Genomic DNA, 25,710 nt, shown 5'->3' with positions numbered 1-25,710 from the left:
TTTGGGGAGCTTCAGGCAATACACGGATGCCGAGATGGTATGTAAGCTCACCTTCGGCTTCTTCTGTGTGTCTATCATTCGTTATTACAGTAGCAGTACAAATAGGAGACCTAAGTAAATCAATTTTTCAACTGTTTTCTGCCACAGATAGTGCAAAGTTTTCGGTAAGATTGACTGTGGGCCTATTTTGTTTATTTTACGTCGTTTTTCCACCTCTCTGGTTAATCGTGACTACATGGATGTGCAATGAATTGAATGATGGGACAAACACAACGATCCATGCATTAACCAGGGTTCAAACTCGGGACTTCTAGCTTCTTAGCGCGTAACCCTTACCTTTTCGTCACGGAGACTGACAAAGTTCGTATTAAATTTCCTCTCTGCACATAGCCTAATGCATACTCTGCAGGGAGTAGAAATTTTCGTGCATTATCCCTTTACTGAAACGTTCTAGGATATGGTATGGTACGTTTTCAGATCATAACCTGCTCGGTCTGGACCTACGAATGATATCACCGCGAGTCTCTTTCATTTACACCTTGTAAATTTTTAAAAAAATGTTTTATTTGAAAGGTTTCGAAATTTTACATTACGTTTTTGATAATTTTACTTTTCATGACGGAGTAGCACGTAGAGTAGAATTTTTCTATTGGGAAGAGAAAAGAATTCCTGTAGCGAAATGTTATCCCTCCTCTTACAAATTCTTCAACCACACTCATATTGAAATATTGGCATATAGCCCTGAAGTGGAGAAAATCTGAGCGAGTACCCAGAGAGGAAAGCGATGTGGTTGGAAGCTGGTCGATTTCCAATACATTTTTTTAAAAAAAATTCTATGGAATATCTTCTTGAAATATACTTTTGCCAAGTAAAAGCATGCATATAGCTGCTTGAACAGATATTTTTTTCTAAAAAGGTTCGTTAAATTACAACGGATATGCTGAATATAAACTCAGCATCGTTTTGGATATGGATCTGGAACACGTTTGTATTCGTTTAAGTTCTAATATATACCTGTGCACATGCAAAAGCATGACGTGTTGATAGATGTCTGTTGTGTTGGGCCTCAGTCTAAAACAATAGAAGAAAGGGTGAACCCACGTGAGCAAGAACGGTGTATTTTTTTTTTTTATTATTGGATGAACCGTCAGTATCAAGGCAATTTGCATGTCTTTAATAACTAGAATAACGTGATAAGTTTAGGGAAGAAGATACAGGTTCTTATCAAGCAACAATAAAATGTATATTTTCACGAATGTGTGTGTGAAATTTATCCTTATATTTGTGACTGCCGTGAAGAACATATCTTAAAGAGTATTACAATTTAGTGGTTTGTTGTATCTTAACGGAATTAATCAATATGCTTAATCTGCTTCTAAAGCGAGGTGAGATCGGAACATGAAGTCGGGGAGTCACGTTCTTCCAAGGAGTCCGTGATCTAGTCGGTAGGGCGTCTGACTGCAACACGGGAGAACCAGGTTCGATTCTCGAGCTGGGTGATCTAAGAACGGTGTATTTTTTCGGGTCTTTTCCCCGCAAAAAGAGGCTCTGGGGCTCAACCAGCCTCAAATCAATGGGGACCTGGGGCAAACCTGGAGGCGGCTGGAGCGTGGAGCTAATCACATCATCTGTAAAGTGACCGAGATCGAGAATGTGTGGGACTCCACCCCACATTCTCTAAATGTGCCTTAATGGCACGGTGCTTTATGCATAATGTGTCCCTTCATTTTATCCTTATCTCAAGTTCTTCCTCTTTTTACAGCTTAGAGAAAACAGTGTTCTCTAAGGATGATTAATGACTGTTGCGCTTTCGAAATAGTAATTTTTAAAAATTAAAATTTCATTTAAAAAATATTTGTCATGCCAGGACATTTGCAAATAATCATAGCTCCCCTCTCTGGTTGAATTGTCTTGTACAAATATACCAAGTCCTTTCCAAATTCTTCCTGAAGTGAAGATGCTCTTTTTTGCATTATATACATTTATAATTTATCGTTTATGCAGGTTTAGCTTGCGTATTAAATTCTGCTGTCATATACTTAACATGTTTCGCGGTCCGGCATTGTTTCGACTTGCAAAGTTGCTACTTTAAGCTTTGGTGTGGAGTTTCCATCACCTCCCAACTTCCCCCGCAAAGCACTGAAGCTTTATTAAATTGCCACGTATGGACTTCCCGAGAGAAGCTGGCTGCGTTCCAGGCCCGAAGTAAAAAAGTAAAGCCGTGACGCATAGGCAGTAACTTCGGACGCACGAGCCGGCTACTTCCCTGCATCAAACTCCAAACTTTCAGAACGGGAGACTCGTGTAACCGCACCCAGTAATATTTCAGTTCTAAGGCGTAATACGTCTGCTGTTTACACTGTATTTTGAGCCATTATGTTTATCAATTTCGTATTTTTCAAATAGAAAGTCAACAAAAGTGTCAAGCATCTTAGGAGCATATTCCACTGTTTCTTAAAGGTTTTTAGGTAAATTTGCTTTTTGATATTGCCAATATATACAATATTGAACTTATATTCATGGTAAAAGAGCTTACTTAAGTTTGCATTTAAGTCCACTTTATGCACAGAAAGGCTAATCGGGACTTTAGCTACCTTTAAAAATAGGGTCAGACCCACTGTGCCTCCACTGGGTATCGAACCCAGAACTCTTGTCCTGGTAAATGAAACAATAGCACATTTTGCTCAAGTAATTTTCGATTGTTATTGTGGCAAAAATATTTTTTTTTGTTATGTCTCTATGATTGAACGTCTCTTATAAGAACCATAATTGATATTGTTGAATTTATGGAAGCTATCGACATCGCACCTTCTCTAAGCCAGCAAGACAATAGAAGGGATGTTGTTTTCTGAGGACAACGTAAGCGCCTCTTCCACGTAGTACATCCTAGAAACTGCCTTCTGGCAGGGAAACGATGCTCTGGCGTCTCGGTTCACACCGACTGAAGTTTGTGTTCTTTCCTCTTCCTTTGTGCTTCTGATTGTCTTCATCCATCTCATATAATCACAATTCATCCTCATCGTCACGATTAATCAGAAGTAAAATAAAAGCGACCTAAAATAAGTAGGACCTAAGGAAATCAAGTTCGTTCCATTATTCCTGTTAGGCAACTTTATTAATTTAAAACTGAAAATGGAAAGACAGGTCCTGATCTTTACAACTTCCAGCCTAGCTAGAAAATTATTTTTCATTTAATTCCGATTTACACACAGAGAAGTATTCTGAGATGAGATTCAAATTGTGTGCCAATTGTACAGAATATGAATGAAAGAATTAAGATTGGAATAGAAGGAAAGCAATGAAGGTGCGGATGATCATATCATCTACTTTTGCCATGCAATAACACAAGTAGGTTTACTTTGGTAGCTGTACTTAGCTGCCGTTAATTGTTACTTTGACATAAAAAAGAGGCATCTTAATTCGCACCCAAGACGAAAATTGTGCTTGTAATTAAATCAAACTTTCATATTGTCTCTGGTAACTTATTTTTGCGATTTTGTGTAAAATTTAAATAAATCTTTGATTTGCAGAGATAGCAGAGTGCTGGATCGAGGCTTTTTTGCTCGATCGTGTAATAGTTCGCACAGATGACGCTAGATGCCTTACGAAATCGACTGTTTCTTCGCTCGAGCGAATAACGTTCGAACAGGCAAACACTCGGTATACGCTCGAAGGCCAATAGTTCACGTGCAACCATTGTTTGTCTGTAGTAATGGGCCTTCAAATATGCTTCTTGAAGTGAAAGACGCCTTCAAATATGCTTCTTGAAGTGAAAGACGCCTTCAAATATGCTTCTTGAAGTGAAAGACGCCTTCAAATATGCTTCTTGAAGTGAAAGACGCCTTCAAATATGCTTCTTGAAGTGAAAGACGCCTTCAAATATGCTTCTTGAAGTGAAAGACGCCTTCAAATATGCTTCTTGAAGTGAAAGACGCCTTCAAATATGCTTCTTGAAGTGAAAGACGCCTTCAAATATGCTTCTTGAAGTGAAAGACGCCTTCAAATATGCTTCTTGAAGTGAAAGACGCCTTCAAATATGCTTATTGAAGTGAAAGACGCCTTCAAATATGCTTATTGAAGTGAAAGAAGCCTTCAAATATGCTTCTTGAAGTGAAAGACGCCTTCAAATATGCTTCTTGAAGTGAAAGACGCCTTCAAATATGCTTCTTGAAGTGAAAGACGCCTTCAAATATGCTTCTTGAAGTGAAAGACGCGGTGAAATTGAAACTAAAGTCAACATAGTCATCATCTCCGTGTTAAAATGTAATTTAGCCTATCTTACCAATACATAGTAATTAGCAATATATGTAAATCAATAGATGAATATGGGCTGAAAGTACCAGCACGAATTTTACACAAATATTTGTACGATTATTGTCAGATTGAAATGATATTTGATATTCTATACATTCGAGCGAATCACGCTCGAGCGTGAGAGATTCGATCGAGTTTGAGAGGCCGAAAGTGGTCCAATGCAGTACTTTATTAGTTATATTCAGTGTTTGTACTTCTATAAGAATGACACCGTATAGAGTATTACAAAAAGAGCTTGAATCACACAATATTCATATGCTGACGTAGGAGACTGCGCAATTTAAACACGAAATAAACATTATTCTACCCTCATAATTCACTGACCATATATGGCGGCAAACTGCAGTTTTTATTTGTGTGTAGGGGAACAGGCTACTATCCACCCTGTTAAGAAAATGTTTATAGAACGCAGCCATGATAATTTCACACAAGTTCCCGGGTTCAAACCTCGATCTGCTCATGTTTCTTATGAGTGTCCTTTCAACAATTCCATCATCACGTCACTCATCCTCGTAGTCGCGATTAGCCAAAAAACAAAATAGATACGACTCTAAATAACAAAAATACAAATAGAAGATAATTTACAAGTCATTGAGCATTAATCCTCCAGCTAGGAATTGCCAACCTTCGGGGTGGAGTTGTTTACACATCGCGCTAAGACGCCAAGGGTCCCGGGTTGGAATCTCGTGCTTGGCGTGAGTGTTCTTTGTGAGTGTTCCTTCATCAGTTTCATCATATCATCACGCATTCCCATCTTCGCAATTATCCAAGAGTGACAGAAATGAAAAGTAAAATAAACCAAATCAATCAATATATCCAGCTAGGAATTTTCACTTCGAGCCCTGATTACGGCAAAACATCCTGATCGGCCAATTAGGAAAACAATGAGTTTACGTTGTTTCGTACCGTGCTCTGAGGAGTGAGAAACTTGAGTTTCATAGTCCCTTCAGAATGTCCTTTCCGTCGTTATCTTTCTGCTCAATGAGAGAGAGGGTGTGGTATAAATGAACAAATGACTGAACAGGTACAGGAAAGGATTTTCAAGTATTCCATTTTGCGAACCGAATGTTATCGTTGCCACCAAGGAATTTATGGACCCTGAGATAAGTATTAATGGAGGCATTAGTGGATTTAACGATCAGAGATATAGCAGCTTCTCATAATTCCAAAATTAAATTAAACAAGGCAGTTTCAGCCCGATATCTTGGACCCGCTGCATTATTCCATGGCCTCGTGAAAGGCGATTCTAGGAGGCGCTAGTAGGAAGGCGGGAAAAGGGTGCAGGAAATATGAATAAGCGCCAGGACTGATGGAATTTGGCGAATTGCAGTCTGGGTTCATCGCGTGGCGTTCCACAATTTAGTGACAGCTGCGGTCGCGCGTGAGCAAGGCACTTTCGCTGTGTTTCAATCGACGCCCGTCAGATGGATCCACTGTCTGTCACGAGCGCCGGGAAGCTGGTCGACGTCGGAATTCAACATTTCTAGCGAAGGGCTTTACGAACTCCCATTTTGATGCTCGTTCCATTATTTTCAATTCGATCACAAGCTGGCAACACTGTTCTCAGTACGAAAGGTCGCGGAACGTCTGAGGACAATATATAAGAATGCCTCTCCTAATAAAGCTACCCTTACACATTTACAACATGCCGTGAAAGCATATGGAGGGAATCGAGATGATGTGGTTTGCAGCCTCATTTATCCTCCAAAGTTGCCCTCATGCCCACTTCTTAGAGGCTGGGTGAACGATACCGGGATATTGCCTAGAAAATTTCCACCCCGGGAATCGAACCCGGGTCTTACGCGTGGCAGCAGGACGCCCTACCGACTGGAACACTATAACTCTGTCTTTCCTCTTACTCTGTTTTAAATTACACAGAAGTTTCCTGTGGAGTTGGCGAATAAACAACTGTCCTTCACCAATACAAAACGAAAAGTCCCATCCAATAAAACAAGATCTTTAGAGTATGACCGAATCTACAATTTTGTAGGAAAACGTTTAAAACTTAATTTTGAAGGGGACTAGAGGAAGAAATCGAAACATCGTGACCTCAATATATGCCGTAACTTCCTAGATTGGTCTCAAATTTACCTTGGAGGCAATTCGTCATCGTGTTTCAAGATGGCGAAAGAAAATAAGTTTTTCGTGGTGCAAAGATTCTTGTCATATTTTCATATATAATTTCCCCATAAAAAGCACAGCAATTTTAGTTCGCCTGTGAGACTTAATATTGTGAATATAAACTTTGTAATTTAATAAATGTTTTTGAGGGAACTGGTACTGACAATTCACCAAAACTTTTAACATGATAAGTTCTGTAAATTTAGAGATTTAGAACTTTTAATTTTCTTGAATATCTAGATAAATCGGATAACTAATCGCGTATTGAGTTTGATAAAATAGGTCAACGTGTTTGATGTTTGCTGTTGTGGAGGTTACTGATATTTTACAAGGGTTGGATAAAAAGTAATGGCAACACTGCTGTCCCGTGAAAGGGGTGAGTCAGAGCGCCACAAGCGTTTCGTGGCTGATAAAGGAATGTCAGACGAGGAAGTATAGTGAGTGGGAGCGATTGTATGTTATTCAGTCAAAAACAGCAGCGCTCTGAAGCAGAGGACGAGAGTGCAAGCGCCCTAACAATATGTTTAGGCAAGAAGAACAACGTCTCTCAGGCAGACGGTCAACGCAGCCTACTACTGCACCTTCTTGCAACACCACCTTCGTCTCGCATTAAGAAGGAAGCGACGGCACGGTGTCCCATCATCCTGCTTGACAATGCAAGGTGTCACACTGCAAACACGGTGACGGTGCTCCTGCATAACTGGTAGTGGGAGGTACTGGAACATCCACCGTATTCACCGGTATGAGACTGTGTGATTACGACATTTTTGCCAAAATGAAGGAACCACTGGGTGGGAAGCACTACGACAAGCGCGAAGCCATCATACGTGCTATAGGGCGGTCACTGCGGGACATCGACAGAGATGGACGAGCTGACGGTGTACGACTCCTTCCATACGTGTGGCAGAAGATCGTAGAGATGGGGGGCGATTACATTGAAGGAATGTAACACGTGCTCCTCTGCCAATACAGTTATGTACCAATTATACCAGTGTTACCATTACTTTTTATCCAACCCTTGTAAATGTCGATACAAGCGAAAGTCTCGGACTTAAGGAAACAAAACTTACATCAATTAGGATACAATTTTGTAATAACAACTTTAAAGTATAATTCGTGATTGAGGAAATGCGGAAAGGAAGAAAGAGTTAAAAGGAGACGCTCATTAAGTTTTGTCACGTTAACTGCAGTTAGCAAATTGGTACCTTGAGGGACTGGATGAAAACGGGAGTTTAACCTTACAAAAAATCCAAATATTTTACAAATGCAATTTATGCCGTTAATCTAAGACGTGGATGTTTTAATCGCAACAATGAAAACCTTTTGTGAGGAAATAAATACATTTTCTTTAAAACTGTGCTATATCCTTCACATTTTGAAATGAAGGAAAATTATATGAGTTTATTTCGAATCATTATGGCTGTGGCTCCCATTTCAAATGAAGGTGTAATGTAACACATTTCAGCTAATGTCTAGTTATAATTAATATTCTATAGCTCATAAATATGCCTCCGTATTCTTAAAATATAAAGTATGTTGTGATGTGACACAAATAACATGTAAGTCGCCCTTGGTGCAGTGAAACATTCGTTCTACACAGATTTCATAACGTGAACTAATGGTATGCCTTATGCTGCCGCCGCAATAAAAAAAATGTCCTTATTTGCTTTAATGAGTGCTCGCGAAATGAGGTGGAAGATTGTTTTCGGGAAGAATGAATCCCTGGAGCGCCGGTCGGTTTTAAAGAGGAGGTTAACAGGATTTCAAATCTTCCTTTCTGTTCCCTTCCTTAGAGAAGATCTCTCCTCCGTTCCAAGGCAAGAATTCCCTGAGCCAGATCTTCTCGCCTCAGACAGAAACCAAGGAACAGGAGGTGTACGATGATATATTTCTTTCTTTAATGTTAAGATTCAAAATTGTATATGGTAAACTTTCAAAGCTGGATAATATGTTTAATATAGTTCCATACATACAGGTTAAGAATAATAACATTCGAGCATTCTTAGCGTCTACGTGTCGTTTGAAGCAAGAACGCGATATATTAAACAAAATCGGTCGTCTAAATGTTTATTTATTTATTGAACGAAATGAAATATGTATATACCCATTCGCAGTATTCATTATGATAAGAAATGAAATAAAGATGAAAACAATGATGTACGTAGTTGTTGCGCCATCTATAGTTAACTAGAGTTATAAAAATGCACATACGTAAAAATTCCTCCTGTATAACATTTACAACATATACGTGATGTGAGGGGTGAACTTGTGGTAAGGCAACCAAACTTGAATCTCGCCTCCACTTAGTACACCCCGGTAGTTTCAATATTGTAGGCTAGCGAGGCTCTGGTGTCTTTCAGTGGGGCTTGTTGTGTCGGCCACATATGCTCGCTCCTCTATCTATTTCATTTTATCATTAAAGACCTCTAAATTCGTTCTTAGGCGTATTATTTGTAACAAAGACAGAAACTTGACATTTATTATCACATGCCATAAGCCATTACAGTATGTATTATCATGCGTGTGTTAACTTGGTAGAGAGTCACTAAATTTTAAAATTCCCTTTGGACATCCCAGTTATGTTGAGACGGTTGAATCAGGAAAAGTAGTAGACTAGTATGCAATGAAATAAGTGCAATTGAGGATCACAACTTGTAAGGATGTGTTTTCATTTTTTCCTTGCCAGGGCAGATTGCTCATTGGTGGACAACCCTGGGAAGAAGCCGGAGCACGGGGGACTCACGGGATTCGGGAAAGTAAGTAAAGTTATGATCTTCTCTTTGCATTAAGTTCTTGTTATCTCTGATACACGTCACCAGCATATTCGCATATGTTGCAGTCAGTGCCACTAGTGGAATTTCTCATAATATTAATGCCTTTACTGTTGAAATTGTATTTTGTGTCAATATTTAGATTCTTTGAACTTTTCAAGTGAAACAAAATGTGTAGGGAGGTTCATTGTATCAAAGACAGCTCTTGTGAAAAATCTAAACACACAAAACATGTTCCCAAATTCTTAAAATTCTTTCAAATATCACTTGTCTCTCATTAAATTTAAGGTGGTGAGGGCTTCCCCAACACTTAATGAATTCGAATACAAGTCCTGAAACGAGAATTTCAGAAATATTTAAAGACATGATCAAATAAAGACCCCTCAAAACGTTACGATCCATTTTTTGTGTTATGGTAGAATTAATTTTTTTTGGTGAGAAGAAATGGGTTGTACAAATACAATTATAATTTACGACATACTGTCTTTATATCTTTGTTTGTACGAGTACTTGCCTACGCAGCCAGGGAATATCAATTTCCTACGAATACAATTGGCCTTTTCCATGACAACAACCAAGCTACAGACTCCTGGACTCTTTGAAAAGAACTTTTCTCCAGTGGAGAACCCTTTGCCGATGGAAGCCCGAGGCTGTAGACTCCCAAATCCTCTTCCATTAATCCGAGCCTGTGAAAGAGAGGCGCCTCTTAATTAATACATTTTGTACTCTGAAAGCCTTGCTACGCCATAAGGGGAAGAAATTCTACCTTTCCTCTAGTACAGCCGCCTTAAAGAGGATTGCAAGGTCGTAAAGAGATTAACGTAGTTAGCATGACGGTTTTATTAAGTGTCCATGTTGCCTTTGGAACTGGAGACACTATACTCTGTCTCGGGAATCTGTGGAGTAAGGCCGCGCATAACGGTAGAGAAGGAGAGTAAGCGAGTGGGCGGAGCGAAGCAATACATGTTACTCCAAAGGCTGGTAACTGCAGTTGTTTCTCCCTCCACGCAATCACGTTCTCTCTCACTTATTCATTGCTCAAGCCCTCTTGAGTCAGTACTTGCGCAGAGACTTGTTTTCGTTCGCTTGCTCCAGAGATTCCAGGAACAAAGTTTAATGTTGAAGGAAATGACCACTGCCGCAATATTCTGCAATGTGCCGTGTATAATTGATTGATTAATTGAATTATGTTACTTTACGTCGCTTTTCTTCCACGTTTGGCTAATCGCGAAGATGATTATGAATGTGATACGATTAGATGGATGAAGTGATAGCCACCAACACACATGGATGACACAACACAACTCCTGCAGAGGATTGTCCTGGCTACGGGTCCACGCGCCAGACCCTTCTTAGTCTCTAAAACGTAGTCCATGATGTACTACGTTCAAGACAGGTTGACATTTTGGTAACTTCAGAAAAGGATACCACTTACACTGGTCTGCACTGTATTAGCCTGTGCCACAGTGCGATAAATTGCAAGGAGCAACATCAAATGGGAGAGGCTGGAGGATGCTCAGAAGGTCCATCAATTGGGACATGAAGTGAGATAACTTTGGAGGACACATTTTTTAATGTGGCGGAGTGGTTACGCACAACGCACAACTACGCCAAGACTCTCGGTTTCGAGTTCCGGCCTGGTTATGGGTGTTCTTTACAAGTATCCCTTCACCAATTTCATCATATCATCCCTCATCCTCATCGTCGCGATTAGCCAAACAGTTGTAGAGAAGCGACGAATGACCTCATTCAATCAATGGACCAAAAAATTTTGAAAGTAGTTTAAGGTATCCACTTTCAAATCTTGTGGAGTCATTCCTACATACTACATGTAGTGAAAATCCACGTTAATTTGAATCCATTTGTTGTCGCGTTACTATGGAAACGAAAAGACACATGTTTGCTCACATACTCATTGGAACTAAACAAATTTCAAAATATTAAGCTCCTGACAAGAAAAGTATCATTATTTTCTCGACTTTCGAGATACAAGCAATTAAGAAACATCACGTACTACCCAGGAATAAGACTTCCTGTCACAATCAAACTGCTCTGGATTTCGTTGAATGTGATCGAATATATAATTATTGTTCGTTTGCCTCCGTGGAGTATTAAACAATTGAATTTCCTTCCAATTCTTCTGTAAATGCGATGCAAGCAAGTTACAATCAAATTATAAATTCGGTATTTTTATTGACACGTTCTGTCTGAATTAAGTTAATAAAGTATGACTAATTGCTTCTTCTTTCTTCTCTTCGGCTTTTGTTATTTGGTTTCCGTTCTTGATTCAATCTGCCTCACAGACTATTGCTGGGCACGGAAGAGTAACTGGTAAGCTAAAATTTAATATCCGGTTGGTCGAACTGCTGTTCGTGTCACTTCAAGTCACTCTTCGGGAGTCTGACGCTCTTATACTGTGTTATCGTAATCAAATAACAATGATCGATTTCTCATGGCATGTATTTTTTTTAAATTTTCAGGTTATAAATGTACATTTTAATTAAAACGGTCGACCCTATGCAATTCTTTCTTTCTAGTTGAATTTGAATTTCACCATATCAATAACACGCGGATCCATACTTATATACTTATGTACGGGCCGCAACCTGATGACGTCAAAGGACTGATGACGTCAAAAGATTAGTCGTGCGTTTTGGTGAAATACATGTATTTGAATGAGAGATTTGTACGATAAAGTGTTCCTGTAAATCTATTCATTTCAGAGTAAGAACAATAATTGTTATCGCAAACTAAACATAGTTGTCTCTTGATCAGTTACAAGTAAATTTATGCGTTTGTATGTAGTACAACATTTGATTATATGTTAGTAAAAAAGAGTCTGTGTTCAATCAGTGCGAAGTATATATTTTAAGAATTTATGAACAGAGCTGAATGGTAATATTAAGTACATGGATGCCGATCTTGTAGCTATAATATTCCTGTACTTAACACGAAAAAAATGTTGATTGTTATTTATATGTCCGTATTATTGCTCATACGTCGTCCCAAATTGTGCAGTTCAAGGTGCAAGACTTACGTCTTTAACACATTTACTTTCTAGTCACAGTGGAGGATATTCACATACTTCTTCATGCTATGTCCCAATTTACAAGAATTGTGTGCTTCATGATATACATGATCTGAAAGAAATATACTATACATCAATAGAATTTTACGACTTTCTTCAATTTTATTTGCCTACGTATTTCACAAATACAACGTGGATAATTTTGTACCTTTTTACTCAGTAATCGATGTTATATTTTCCCTTTGTCGATTATTTCTGTCATAAACGAGAAGATCGTTTTGATTATTGCGATGTAGTTAGCGAACTATATAAAAACGTGCACTTATGTCACCAACGTTTAAGGTTTTTGGAAATATAGACTGCGTTGTTTTTAGTGTTGCTCACGGGACGGGACACCTTTTGAAATTCGAGACGGGACGAGACGGAATGCCTTTCTCGTCTCGTTTTCGAGACGAGACACGAGACGGGAAAAGTCTCGTCTCGAATGTCTCGAAAAAAATAAAAGCAAAATATTTAATTAGTTGCAAATACTTGTTTGCTTGGAATAAAGTATTTCAATTAGAAACGTTCATAAGCGTGTATTAAGTCAAAAGAAGACTATTTTAGAGAGAGTAATGAATGAATTGAATACCTAAACTTATTTTCAATACTCTTTCGAAACACAGCTTTACTCCCCATTTTTTCCAATTTATTCCAGGTTAATAACTTTATGTTACGATAGTACTCCAGATACTAATACAATTCTGGATAACATCAAGTAAAAGGGCAGGTAGAGAAGGTGGAAGGAGAGTCCAAAACATCGTGGAGTGTCTGAGTCATAGATTTATCTTGTAAAAATAGTCTCAGCTCTATAGGTTGGAAAGATAAACGGACCGACGGATAGGGTTTATTATTATTATTATTTAATTTTTACATCAAAGGGTGTACAGAAGTGAATGTTATTAGGATGTAGGAAAAATATTGTAGGAAACATGGCAGTACAAATTGATAAGGAGTTGTTGGGAAAGCTATTAAGAAATTCAAGATATTAGCAAAACTAAGAGAAGGAGATAATTAGGTACAAATAATCTTGCATTATCCCACTCCAAACAGCTGAGAGCTAAAGAGGAGGAGAAAATACGGGTATTATGGAAAGAAGTAATTTGGTGATTTTTGTGTTTACAGGGAACCATGACAAGATTTTACCACATGATTATTTGCACGGGTTGCGAAATTATTAGAATGTTATGGAAATTTCGGAAATATCTTTGTTCAGAAAATTCTTGTTGTTTCCCTCAGGCAAACTACAGGTGGTTGGATTCGATTTCTTTACGTCCGTTTGAAGATTATTTCCAATGTTTTTTTTTTATTTATTTATTTCTTATTTAAGGAGAATACTATTCCTTGCATTGTAATAACGAAATACCAAGGCTGATATAGAATAGATTTCAAATGAAGAAGAGCACAAAGTTCTGTATAATCGTCGTAGAAGGAAACGTTGTTCTACGAGGGGACTCCCCGATGGTACAGTGCTAGCGTCGTCGCCTTGTAATCAAGGGGTCCCGGGTTTGATACCCGGTGAAGGCACATAGTCATTTGAATCCCACTTTAAACTGTGGATCCAGTCCCGATTAGCCTTTCTGTAAATCAGATGAAGGAATGTTGTAGCTGTTATTTTTATTCTATGAATTTAGCCTTCAAAACAAATTTCACAAAGTAGTTTTATCAAATTTCAGAGAGAAGCTGACAGCAATGTCAGGGTGGAGGGAGCCTGTTTATGGCCAGGGTGTATTCCGAGACTATTTTTCGCCGTTCCCCACTGACAGAGGTTTCGCTTTGAACAATGGACACCGTTGCTTCAGGGGGCAAACACCAAACATAGGGGCGAGGTTGACCTGCAGTAGCGGGTAAGTGCCATAAATCCAGGCCTGAAGTAGGAATGAAGATTGATGCAAGGTAGGGGCAATAAAAATTCTGTAATTTGGTTTGCTTGCTGACAGGAAGTTTTGCAGGAACATCTGAAAAGGAAAACGGCACACTTTGAATGAAAGAGGGACAGTGAACACAAGTTCTTTGTATTATTCGCCGACACACAAGCTTCCATTTCCAAGGTGAGGCTATCAGCAGCGAAGTTATTAGAGGGTTGGAAGCAGTGGCGACGCCAGAGGGGAGCAGGGGGACGCCCCATGTCAGACACTTCGCCTTCCCCCCTGGGGGCCCCCAACTGAAGTTAATTAAATATCGAATAATAAGAGAGTTCATTTATAAGAGTATGACAATTTTCACCTTTTCAAAGTGGTGTATTCTGCATGATATCACTTTCTTGCTTATAATACCAACTTGATTAACAAATATTAATTTGTTTAGTATATATATAGCTATCTATGTGTGACTTTCGTCCAAGATTCGAGCGCCGACCTGGGCATAGGTGATTTCTCATTCATGTATGTCCTGTAATAGCCGAGATTAACCTAAGTTTTAACCAGTCTTAAGAACTGGGAAAAAATGTTGAATGTGGATGGTTTTAAAACATCACGAATATTTTGAGGACCGCAAGACATCATCTGTAGTACGGGCAAATTATTCTAATCGTGGTCATTAGTGACAACGCTAATTAGTAAAAGACATTCAAAGTTGATTCAAGATTTGGTTGGTTGGTTGATTTGATGTTTTAAGTCCACTTTATGTACAGTAAGGCTAATTGGGACTGGACTTATAGTTTAGAGTGCATCCACTGGGTATCGAACCCAGGACCAAAGGTGATCGGAGAAAAACCGACACTACATGTCAGTTGTGGATTCATCGCGGTTTCTTACTATTCAGCGACTTGAATTTCGAGATGATGAGTCTGAGGAAACCTTAACAAAGGGAATTTCTTCGATACTCTTGAAGTTAATGAGGGGATATTATTTGGAAATGTATTGAACTTGAACCTTAAAATGCAAATTACACTTAAAATTCGATTCAAAACATATCGCGGGCAGGTAAAAGAACGCTTATTATGATTTGCCACTCTTCAATCATTAGATGCAGGTTCGCTCTTTCTCGTACATATCAAAATCGAAGAACTTCTTCCCACAAACTCCATAGGTGCCTGTAATTGTGTAGCACAGACATACGTTGGAATGGTAGAGTATGAGTAAGTAATGCCAGGGTCAGAATATTTCTTGAATTATGAGATAACTGAAACCTTTGTCTGATTTTTTATCCTGTGATAACATTTCCCTGAAAGGTGAAACACAAATTTTGCCCAAAACTCGTCAGCGTTACGAAGATGGTTGTCCTTAAAATCTTGCTTGAGCTTGCTCGAAACAGGATGCTGACTGCCTCATTTGGCTGTTCTTGCCATTGAGAAGAAATGTCAAGTCCTGGACGTACAGTCACGGACACTGCCGGCTTGTAATGAATACATTGACTTTCAATGGAATCGTTACAAGCCGGCAGTGTCCGTGACTGTACCAAAGGCACGTATGTCTGTGCAATGTCTTCTCCAAAGCACATAGAGCAGAATTCTCCTGCAGGAGAATTGCACTTCACTAAGTGCCTCACATTGTTTCTAATAGTTAAGAAGACTAATTTCTTCCAACGTAACGTTTATTTTCCAAGAAAATTAAACTCTTCGAAGCATTTTTTCGTCATTTATATTATTATCTTATAACTTAAATATTTAAATCAGTAGTTTCATCTCAAGAAAGACGATGAATTATAAAATTATGAATGTCTTCCAATACTGAAATAGGCAACTTTACAATAAAAAAGAATTAATGTCTTTATTAAAACGAATCATGTGGAGATAAACTCGTAATCAAGAAGTAAATTTAAGCAGTAAACGTCCACTCTAAATAAAAGACAAACACAAAACACCATACATGAATATGTATATATATGTGTAGTGTTTTCGGGCGTGTTAATGTGACTGCCCCCTTACAATATTTTGTTGCCAGCCTTCCGCCCCCCCCCCCCCCAATCACATATCCCTGGCGCCGTCACTGGTTGGAAGTAAATTGATTAGGACGATGAAAGTAACATTAGCTGTTGACAGTGTTGCACCAAAGGACGTGATATGTGCTACTGTTTGTATAAATGATAGGAAATTTAAGAAAAAATTATAATTGTTGTGACTTGATAGTTGTTTCCTTCATTTCATCGTGGGAAGAGGTTTTCTGAGACAGAGTGGGATTATTTTACAGATACATGAGAAAGGGTGGTTGTTTAAAGATAGAGACGTATTTTGCATATTTTTTAAAAGTTCAGATAAAACGAGAATTTAGCCTTACTGTTATGAAAAGAAATAACGCAGTACAGGGAAAGAATAACTCTGCACATTTCTCGCACCTGGTAGGATGCAACACACATTCACAAGGTATTGCAGGAAGTCTATGAACGAGGATGAAGACGGATATGTGAAATTTTACTTTCGTACCTGCGGGTGAATTAGTGGATTCTAATATTCTTAAGGTTGATAATTTTTAATTTTTTTTTTAAGTCCACTTGATTCACAAATAGGCTAAATCACGAACCGACTTACAATTTAATGTGCGATCCGATCCACTTTTTGACTCCATTGGGTATCGAACGCAAGGACCGTTCATTACAAGACCTCGACTTTATTACTACGCCATCGGGGAGGCACCCAATTTACACAAATATGTTGATTCCAGTAACACGTTATATGCATAATCTGATAATGATGCACTTTTGGTGCATCTAAACATATTTTTTTCAACTGTAGCATGTCTAAAAGAATCATTCAAGTTGGGATTTTTATAACTTCAGGAGGCATGGCTCTGTAAATATGCGATATGAACTAAATGCAGGTTTGCCTTCCATACGTGGTGGTTTTGTCACTTTTCTTCGCTTCGTAAAACATACACTTTTGCAGGAACGGCTCCTTGCATCCTCCTGGGGCCTTACTCTAGTTAAACAAGAAAATATATTTGTTTAGCATAATCGAGGGTTACTTATTCCTGCCGAACTCACTAGAAAACAAGGATTCTATTGGGATCATACGGCTTTGAAGGTCAGTATCAATGAAGATTTATGATGTACACTACTACTTATAATAATGAGCATAAAATATTAATCAGGAATTTTATTTTTCGTCAACTGGATGTAACATCCTTTTTTGTTATTCAGCAAATATTCAATTTATCACCTTTTTTTACATTAATTTTCTTGCCAGGACAGCTGTTTTTATGCAAATTTTGGCGATCTTAACTACACGTAAGCTAGATATTAGCTAATATTCGTGCTGTTATATTACTATTCTTTACCATCTTTGTAACATTTCATGTAATAACAATAATAGAATTAATTAATTTACATATTCAAGTGAATAGACATATGAATTATATTAATGTATTAATTTAAACATTTGCTTAATTGTTGTCGTTAATGTTATTATTATTATTTTTTTCTGAAACACTTGGCTCGGACACCTTCCCCGACATATATTTCTAGATGCGTGCCTACCGAAGGATAAATTAGATCAAGCGGTGGTGGTACCGGACTTAGAGGCTAAACGGAAAACAAAGAAGTATGTGCGTCATAAGCTGAGCATAAGAAACAGCACAATATCACAAAGAAACACTTTTTGAAACTTATGTCATAGAAGATGTTTAACAATATTAAGAACAATAAATGCTTTCTATTTGTAATATACTAAGTATTGAAATTTTAAATAGTCTTTTGTGTTCGTACTACACATTTAAAAACTTTTTGGTTGCTCCCAGCGCCAAGCTTAGAATTTAAAGAAAAAATGTACATTTTCATAGTGCATGGAAGTTCGACATTCAGAAAGAAAGAAGGTCTAGTGGAAAACATTTGAAGACTTCCAAAAGGTATAGCAGTAATGAAAAAGAGCACTCACTTATGTACGATGGATAGACAGTTGTATGGAAGCGAGAAAAAACACAAGGTAGATTTCATAAGATACCTAGCAATCAGTAACCAAGAAACTGCTTTTTTAACATTAATGTCCTCATGATTAACGAACCTTATTTATTCTCACCACGCAATGGGTAAAATATTTGGAGGTTTATCCCACTTTCCGGAAAAATATTGTGTTTCTGCTACTTTTGACTTTTGTTGGCATGATATCCCGGATCACTTTTACGAGACGAGACGAGACAAAACGGGACGGGACGAGACGAGACGGGACAGAACCCTTCGAGACGGGACAGAACCCTTCGAGACGGGACAGAACCCTTCGAGACGGGACACGAGAAAGGACAAACGAATATTTTCGAGACGAGACACGAGACGAGACAGCATTTTCACGAGACGGGACGGGACAGACCAAAGTCTCGTCTCGTCTCGTCTCGTGGGCAACACTAGTTGTTTTACCGGAGCCGTCATTTCCTTCGAAGGTTATGAACATAAGTTCTATAATCAAGTTGCTAAAGTGAAGATTTACTATCCTAAAGAATAACTATTAGTAATTACATTTGCATAGTCAGTCATTGTGATTTCATGTAACACATTTGCTTTATTTACATTTATGCTCTGTGGAAAAGTAAAAGAGCGAGATATTATCTCAACCTGTTCTAAATATCACAAGTACAAGGGGAAATATATAATTATCGACTTACATGTTAGCAAATATTGCATGACACGATTTCAGTACATGTTCAGGTACAGTTAGAAGTAAATTGTCGTTGTTAGGGATGAATGAAACACACGCTGATATATATTAAAACTTACGCCTTATCCTGAAAAATAACCCGTCTCTTGGTTTTTACCATTATCTAGCTTCTTTACCAAAAAGTGATATAATTATAAGGATTTTAGAATACGATATTCTTATAACAATAATCTCCTGATAGAGCATGAGGTTTATTGTGTCCTGTTGCCTTTTGCTTTGGACTTCTTAATTAAAGTAAGTTGTTTGCAAGTTGCAATAATATTCTCAACGAGTTTCATTTTCCGTGTAATCGCAAATCCCTTTGCATAGCCTTGAATTACTGATAGGTTATTTAAGATTTGTGTTCTTAGCCTCTAGGTATTGCGAATAGGTTGGGCTAGTACGTTTGTTGCATTAGTAGTATTTGTACACTTTCTCTCTTTGCTTGCATGTAAGATTTTGATGCGATTTAAAAAAATGTAACTTACAACTAAACAACGGGAACTTGTGCATCCAAATATTTACCAAATTTCTAGAAAATTAAACATTTATCAAATTAGACACGGGAATTGAGTTTCGAAAGTTGGAAAGCTTATTTAATACGAAATTCTAATCTTACAAGCTCTTTCCTCAACCATCTGTACGTAAACTTTTACTAAATTATCTTGCATACATAACTTGGACAGTAAGTTTTCATTCCACATCAATTTAATAACAATTATATACTAACGACGATAATTATTTACGAGCTTACAGTAAGTTCCAAATGTAGGATGAAATTTTATCTATATCGCCTTTTTTCCATTGGTAATTTGAAAAATAAAGGTACTACTTAATGCAGAACGGTAAAGATTGGATTTTACTTTTATCGATATTATTTACGTATTTTCCAATGTCATATAACATTTGAAACGTTCTAAACGAATAAGAGAGGACTATTCACTCAGAAAAATAAATATTATACTCTTACAATGCACTTTGTTAAATGTTGTAAATGGACTATACTTGACTAATCCTGTGACGTCACGAAAGCTGGTGTGAGGCCCGTACATAAGTATAAGTATCTCTCGGAGGCCCCGATCCAGCCGTAAAACTCAAATCAGTTTTTCTTCTATTACAATCCACTTGCTTTATGTCGTTTTTCTACTTGTTTTGTTTAATTGTAACTATCAGAATGGTGATAATTATATCAGAAAGCTCCCAGTTGCATTTATTCTTCCACACTTTGAATAGATTTTTCGAAGGCCTCAATAGGCATGTGAAATATATATAATTGTGGTTTTCTTTCGGAGCATCTATTGTACAGAGTGACCACGAATGAAGGGGGCACCTTTTGTCACTGTAAATTGTATTAATTTGTATTAAAAAAGGTAAAGGGCTCCCCTGTGCTTAGCACCACGCCATGAAGGCGTATAGGGGGTGTGGGGGTAACGCCACACACTTTCTTGATCCGGTCGTGAGTGGGGGTGATGTGATCATCACGCCCCTGACCGCCTTTACCCCCCAGGGTTTCCCCCAGGTACCCATGTTATTCGACGCTGGGTGGACTCCGGGGCCGCTTCCAACGTTAGAAAAGTTTGTATTAATTGAGCTAGTATTTTTCTTTCCTTTTTATCTTTCTTTACACGTATGTAAAATCTAACCGACATAGTGGAAGAAGTGGATGTTGTTTAGTATGGCAGCAAGTTGCCTAAGTATTGAGCAGCGTGTCTAATGTGTACGTGTACTTTCCATTACCAATAACGCGTAGCTGAAGTTCAGCAACGAATGCTGCAGGAATGTGGGCCTCTAGCACTTAGAAGTGACAATATCTCAAGAATCAACAAGTTATTTGATGCAACCGGAAGTGTTTCCGACCTTAAAAATCTGATAAGCCATAAACAGATAGAAGGAAAGCCAATTACGTCTCCAAGTTTGCATTGATTTAAATGGAGCTCATATTGATAATTATGTGGAAAACAGATGAAATTGTCATTGTGATGTTCAAATCTTCAGAAAATAAAAAAGTTACCAATATTATAAATATGTTCTCATTGTTAAACGTAAGATGATCAAAAGATGCCCCCTTAATTAGTGGCCACCCTCTATTGTTCACACATTTTGCTGGTACGAGATTTGTTTATAATGTTTGACTTTGTGTTGCTACAGTAAAACAGACGCCGTTTGGGACGTGTCTTGGAGATAGGAACACGTATACATGTTGTACCTGGATGCTATGAACAATAATTTAATTTATATAAGCCAACGTCATTTTGATTTGTATAGTAACGGACACTTCTGGTTTGTGAGGATCCATTGAAAATCAATGGGATTGCTATAATCCAGAGGTGTCCATGAGGGTCATCCAGAGAGAAATAACGTTTTTTGTGTAAAACACAAACGGCAAATAACGTGTGCAAACAATTTATGGCACAGAAACTACATACCTAAAGCACTACACCCACTGAGACGCGGAGAAACGCGGCAACACACACGTTTCCGGTGTCTCAGTGGGAACCTGCAGACTTCTGGCACGGATATTCCGCGATTCGGTTCCGCGTCTCAGTGGGCGTTAAGCTTTACTCTACTTTTCCACAAATTCGCCATACCCATTCAAGCACTTATCATCAAGGACGTATTTAGGGAGCTCCAGAGGTTCCGCCCCCCCCCCCCCCCGAGAGTCTTACTCAGTTCTAAAATAAATAATGAAAATAATAAAATAACTAAAATTAAATAATGAAAATAAACTTGTTGTTTAATCGAGGGTAATTTATTTCCGCCAAACTAATTGAATGGAAAGGATTATATTGGGATCATACGACTTTAAATGACAGTACCAAAGAAGATTTATGGAAGAAATATAGTTTGTCCGGATAAATATCTACCAATAAGAAATTAAATTATCTCGGCAACCAATAGTGATAGGATCGTCTGGTTTCGTTCGTTTGAAAGAGAAACTCAACAAATTTTATCACCAAGAGGTAAGCTGGCAATATTGCTAGAGCGCATTCGCTTCGCGTTTGTTTACAAGTGAGCAAAATGGCTTCATTTACAGTGCGTCAGAAAGTTGAGTGCTGTTTTTAGTTTGCTGAATTCAAGTCTCCTGTTATGGTACAGAGAAAATTCAGACAACAATATGGACAGGAACCACCAGAGCGTCATTCCATTGTTCGATGGCATAAACAATTGTTGGAAACGGGTTCTGTGTTGCGGAAGGAAGGCAGTGGCACGAAACGTGTGAGTGAGGCAAAAGTTCAGGCAGTTCGGGAAGCTTTTCAACGCAGCCCACGAAAATCGATTAGATGGGCGAGTACACAACTTCAAATCCCTCGATCAACTGTGCATAACATTGTACACAAAAAGTTGCGGCTTACAACTTAAAATGTACGGCTCGTTCAAAAAATTAATCGTAATGACAAACCCCGAAGGAAGGAGTTTGCTATTGAAATGTTATCACTCATTGATGAAGACAATGAATTCCTAACAACGTGTGGCATTTTCTGACGAAGCCACTTTCCATACATCAGGTAAAGTAAATAGACACAATTGCAGGATATATGGTGAGGAAAATCCCCACTTCGTGATAGAACATGAAAGGGACAGTCCCAAATTAAATGTGTGGTGTGCGTTGACTCATGATTCTGTGATCGGGCCTTTTTTCTTTGAAGAGGATACAGTTACAGGAATCACCTACTTGGAAATGTTGGAACATTATGCTGTACGCCGTATACCTCATGGATACACATTTTAACAGGACAGGACTTCTCCGCATTGCGCACAGAATGTCCTCGATCACCATTTCCACAAAACTGGATTGGAAGGGAAGGACCTATTCAATGGCCCCCAAGGTCCCCTGATTTGACCCCACTAGAGTGCTTTCTATGAGGGTACATCAAGACTGGTGTATGTACCAAACACCAGCACAAGACTTTGACGATCTTCGGCAAAGAATTATCGCTGCATGTGAATCTGTGACGCCTCAAATGTTACAAAACACCTGGAGGAAGGTTGAGTACTGTCAAGCAACCATAGGAGCAGACGTGAATATCTATTAAGGTAAGTGCATTGAATATTTTGTGTTGGTGATAAAACTTGAGTTTTTCTTTCAGACAAACAAAACCGGACGATCCTATCATTATTGGTTGCCGAGATAATTTAGTTTCTTATTGGTAGATATTTACCCGGACACCCTAATATGCATAAAATATTACAAGGAACTTTACTTTTCGTCAACTGGTTGATATTCAATAAATATTCAATTCTTTATCCATTTCAGATTAATTTCCTTGCCAGAGCAGTTGTCTTCATTCACAAATTTTGCCAACCTTAGCTCTACTAAGCTAGGTAATGAATACTACATGTCGTTACATAACTATCCTTAAACCGTCTTCTTGCCTATTCATGTAATGAAAATATATTAATTATTATTTTAATTTAAACGTTATTTTTATTATTATTTTGGAATAGTTGGTTCGGACCCCCGCCCCTCCTTCGATATATATTTCGGCCGCGGTGGCTCAGTCGGTAACGCGTCTGACTACCATGCTAAAGGTCCCGGGTTCAAATCCGGGAACTTTTCTAATGTTGGAAGCGGCTCCGGCGCCCACCCAGCGTCGAATAACATGGGTACCTGGGGAAACCTGGGGGGTAAAGGTGGTCAGGGGCGTGGTGCTGATCACATCACCCCCACTCACGACCGGATCGAGAAAGTGTGGGGCGTTACCCCCACACCCTCTATACGCCTTCATGGCGTGGTGCTAAGCACAGGGGAACACTTTACTTTTTTTACATACATGCCTGCTTATCATAGCGTAATACGCTATGATATGATGCATTTCTGGATGACCCTCGTACTTCCGTTTCTTGAGGATCTTGATTTATATAATAGCTGTGTAAACAACGAGGAAAGAAGCGAAGGCTCATACATGCGGGGGAGCGTCGTGGTCTCATAAAGGCCGCAGCTGCGTTCATTCGAGGTTTCGACTCGAAGCAATCCGTCAGCCTTCTAGGGAGCGGACGAGCGGAGACGTGACCATCAGCTGCCCACATGACTGGAAGTTCGGAGGCCAAAGGATTTGATTGCCGACGCGCGGTTCTCCTTTGTTCCATTAATGGCTGTTGGAGGAGGAGTCTAGCGGGGATCGATCAACGAAGTTCTGCGAACAGTTTGTCTACTGCGGAGGCAACAAGTACGTTCTTCTCAGACTTCCAACTGGGGTTGGGGGTTGTTGGCATCCACAGGGGCGCGATATTGCTAAGAGTCTGTTTTTTCAGTCAATCATCGAGAACTCTATGTCCGTGTGGAGGTACATAGTGGTTGGGATCCCACTTTAAACTGCAGGTCCAGTCCCGATTAGCCTTACTGTGCACATGCAATAATATTAATGATGATAATAATAATAATAATTTTTATTAGTTAAGATCACTAAAATTTGCATAAAAAAATAGCTTTCCAACCAGCATCAAATGTCACAAATATTTTTAATGGATTAGTTATTGAATACCAAATAGGGTTGTTAAGTCAGCAGCCATCACAGGCAATGTCAACGCAAAACTGTATTGTCACAATCTTGCAGCAGGGAATACCTGGAGCGAGCGAACGAAAACAAGTATCTGCGCAAGTAGTGACTCGAGAGATCTTGACCAATGAACGCGCGAGAGAGTAAGGGAGTGTATGGAGGTAGCTGCCAGCTGTTTGTAGCAGAACGCACTGCTTTGCTCTGCCCACTCGCTTTCTCCACATCTCTACAGTTATGCGCGGCCTTGCTCCACAGATTCTTTGGACAGAGTGTAATCAGGCGGATAGCCAAATTTCTCTCATCTCTTATCAGCAGCCGGCATCAAGCAGCGAAAAGTGCAGGTATAGAAGCTCTGAAGATTCATTTCTGAGAAAATTACAACTTATTTCATTTTGGAGTCCGGACCCCATTGACAACCCTCTAAATGCGTCATTGTGTCCTTCCTATAAGTTTCGGTTATTTTAGATCGCGTTTTACCTCTTGTATTAATCGTATTGATAGGAATAGATGATGAACTGATGAAATAAAGATTGGTCGAAAACAATGAGACACCCGTGACCTATGACTTAACAATCAAGGTTCGGTTATGACAAATTGTCGTAAGTTGCTTGTGTGTGTGTGTTTTTTTGTTTGTTCCATTAAAGTTCATGGCGACTTTTGTGCAAAGCTACTATTAGCCATGTTTTGCCTACCTTGTTTCTTTATATTTGCAATATTATCTTGCTGCTTACTTTTCATCAACTGTGAAATCGAGATAATCATGATGTATCAATGACGAACTTGATGGCAACATACCAGAAACGTTAAGTGGTAAAAATGCTGTATAAAAAGCTAGTTTTGCACGGAAGCAATCATGCTGTACAAATTATAGCTTGTTTGTAAGATGATGTGGCAAAAATGTTGTACAGAAAAGTGTTTAGAGGCAAGAATCAGTTCGGGGATGGAGTGTTTGTAAGTTGGTTGGATTCACATTGTGCACCTTTCTTTCCATGAGGTGTTTAATATGTTTGCATGTTCTTGAATAAAAGCATATCAACTTTAGAGTTTAAGGTTGCGTTCAAAACTAGAAACAGTTGCAGATACTGTTAGTACTAACCGAGATCTTCACATGTTTGGTCCGGAGATTGTGCTACCTTGCGTTTTGATAAGAAGCTAGACCAGCATTCACATACAGCATAGCTATAATGTACTCACTGCCCACCTCAAGATCAGTTGCATGGCTGCCTCAACCATCAAACCTATTGATGGAAGAAAGTTTTTCTATTTGAAGCGGACCCCGGAATGCCCGTATTGCAGCAGACGGGAGCACGATTCATCATCATTTGAGCCAGATGGTGATTAATGGGGGAGTTGATGAATGGTCGTCGCAGGGGAGAA

General features: G+C 38.8%; 1 protein-coding gene across 1 annotated transcript in view; it reads left to right on the top strand.

The window, feature by feature from the left end:
- Positions 1-25,710, top strand: part of LOC145985443 (dipeptidase 1-like) — a 324,489-nt gene that overhangs the window by 175,198 nt on the left and 123,581 nt on the right. Inside the window, exon 7 of the mRNA XM_083119502.1 lies at positions 9,122-9,191. Coding sequence (XP_082975628.1) covers positions 9,122-9,191 — 70 coding nt within the window. The remainder of the gene's footprint in view (positions 1-9,121; positions 9,192-25,710) is intronic.

The sequence above is a fragment of the Lepisma saccharinum genome, chromosome 1 (genome assembly GCF_977018435.1).
Source record: "Lepisma saccharinum chromosome 1, izLepSacc3.1, whole genome shotgun sequence".
Classification (NCBI taxonomy): Eukaryota; Metazoa; Arthropoda; class Insecta; order Zygentoma; family Lepismatidae; genus Lepisma; species Lepisma saccharinum.
Note: the sequence above shows the minus strand (reverse complement) of the source record. Positions and strands in the feature narration are given on the sequence as shown.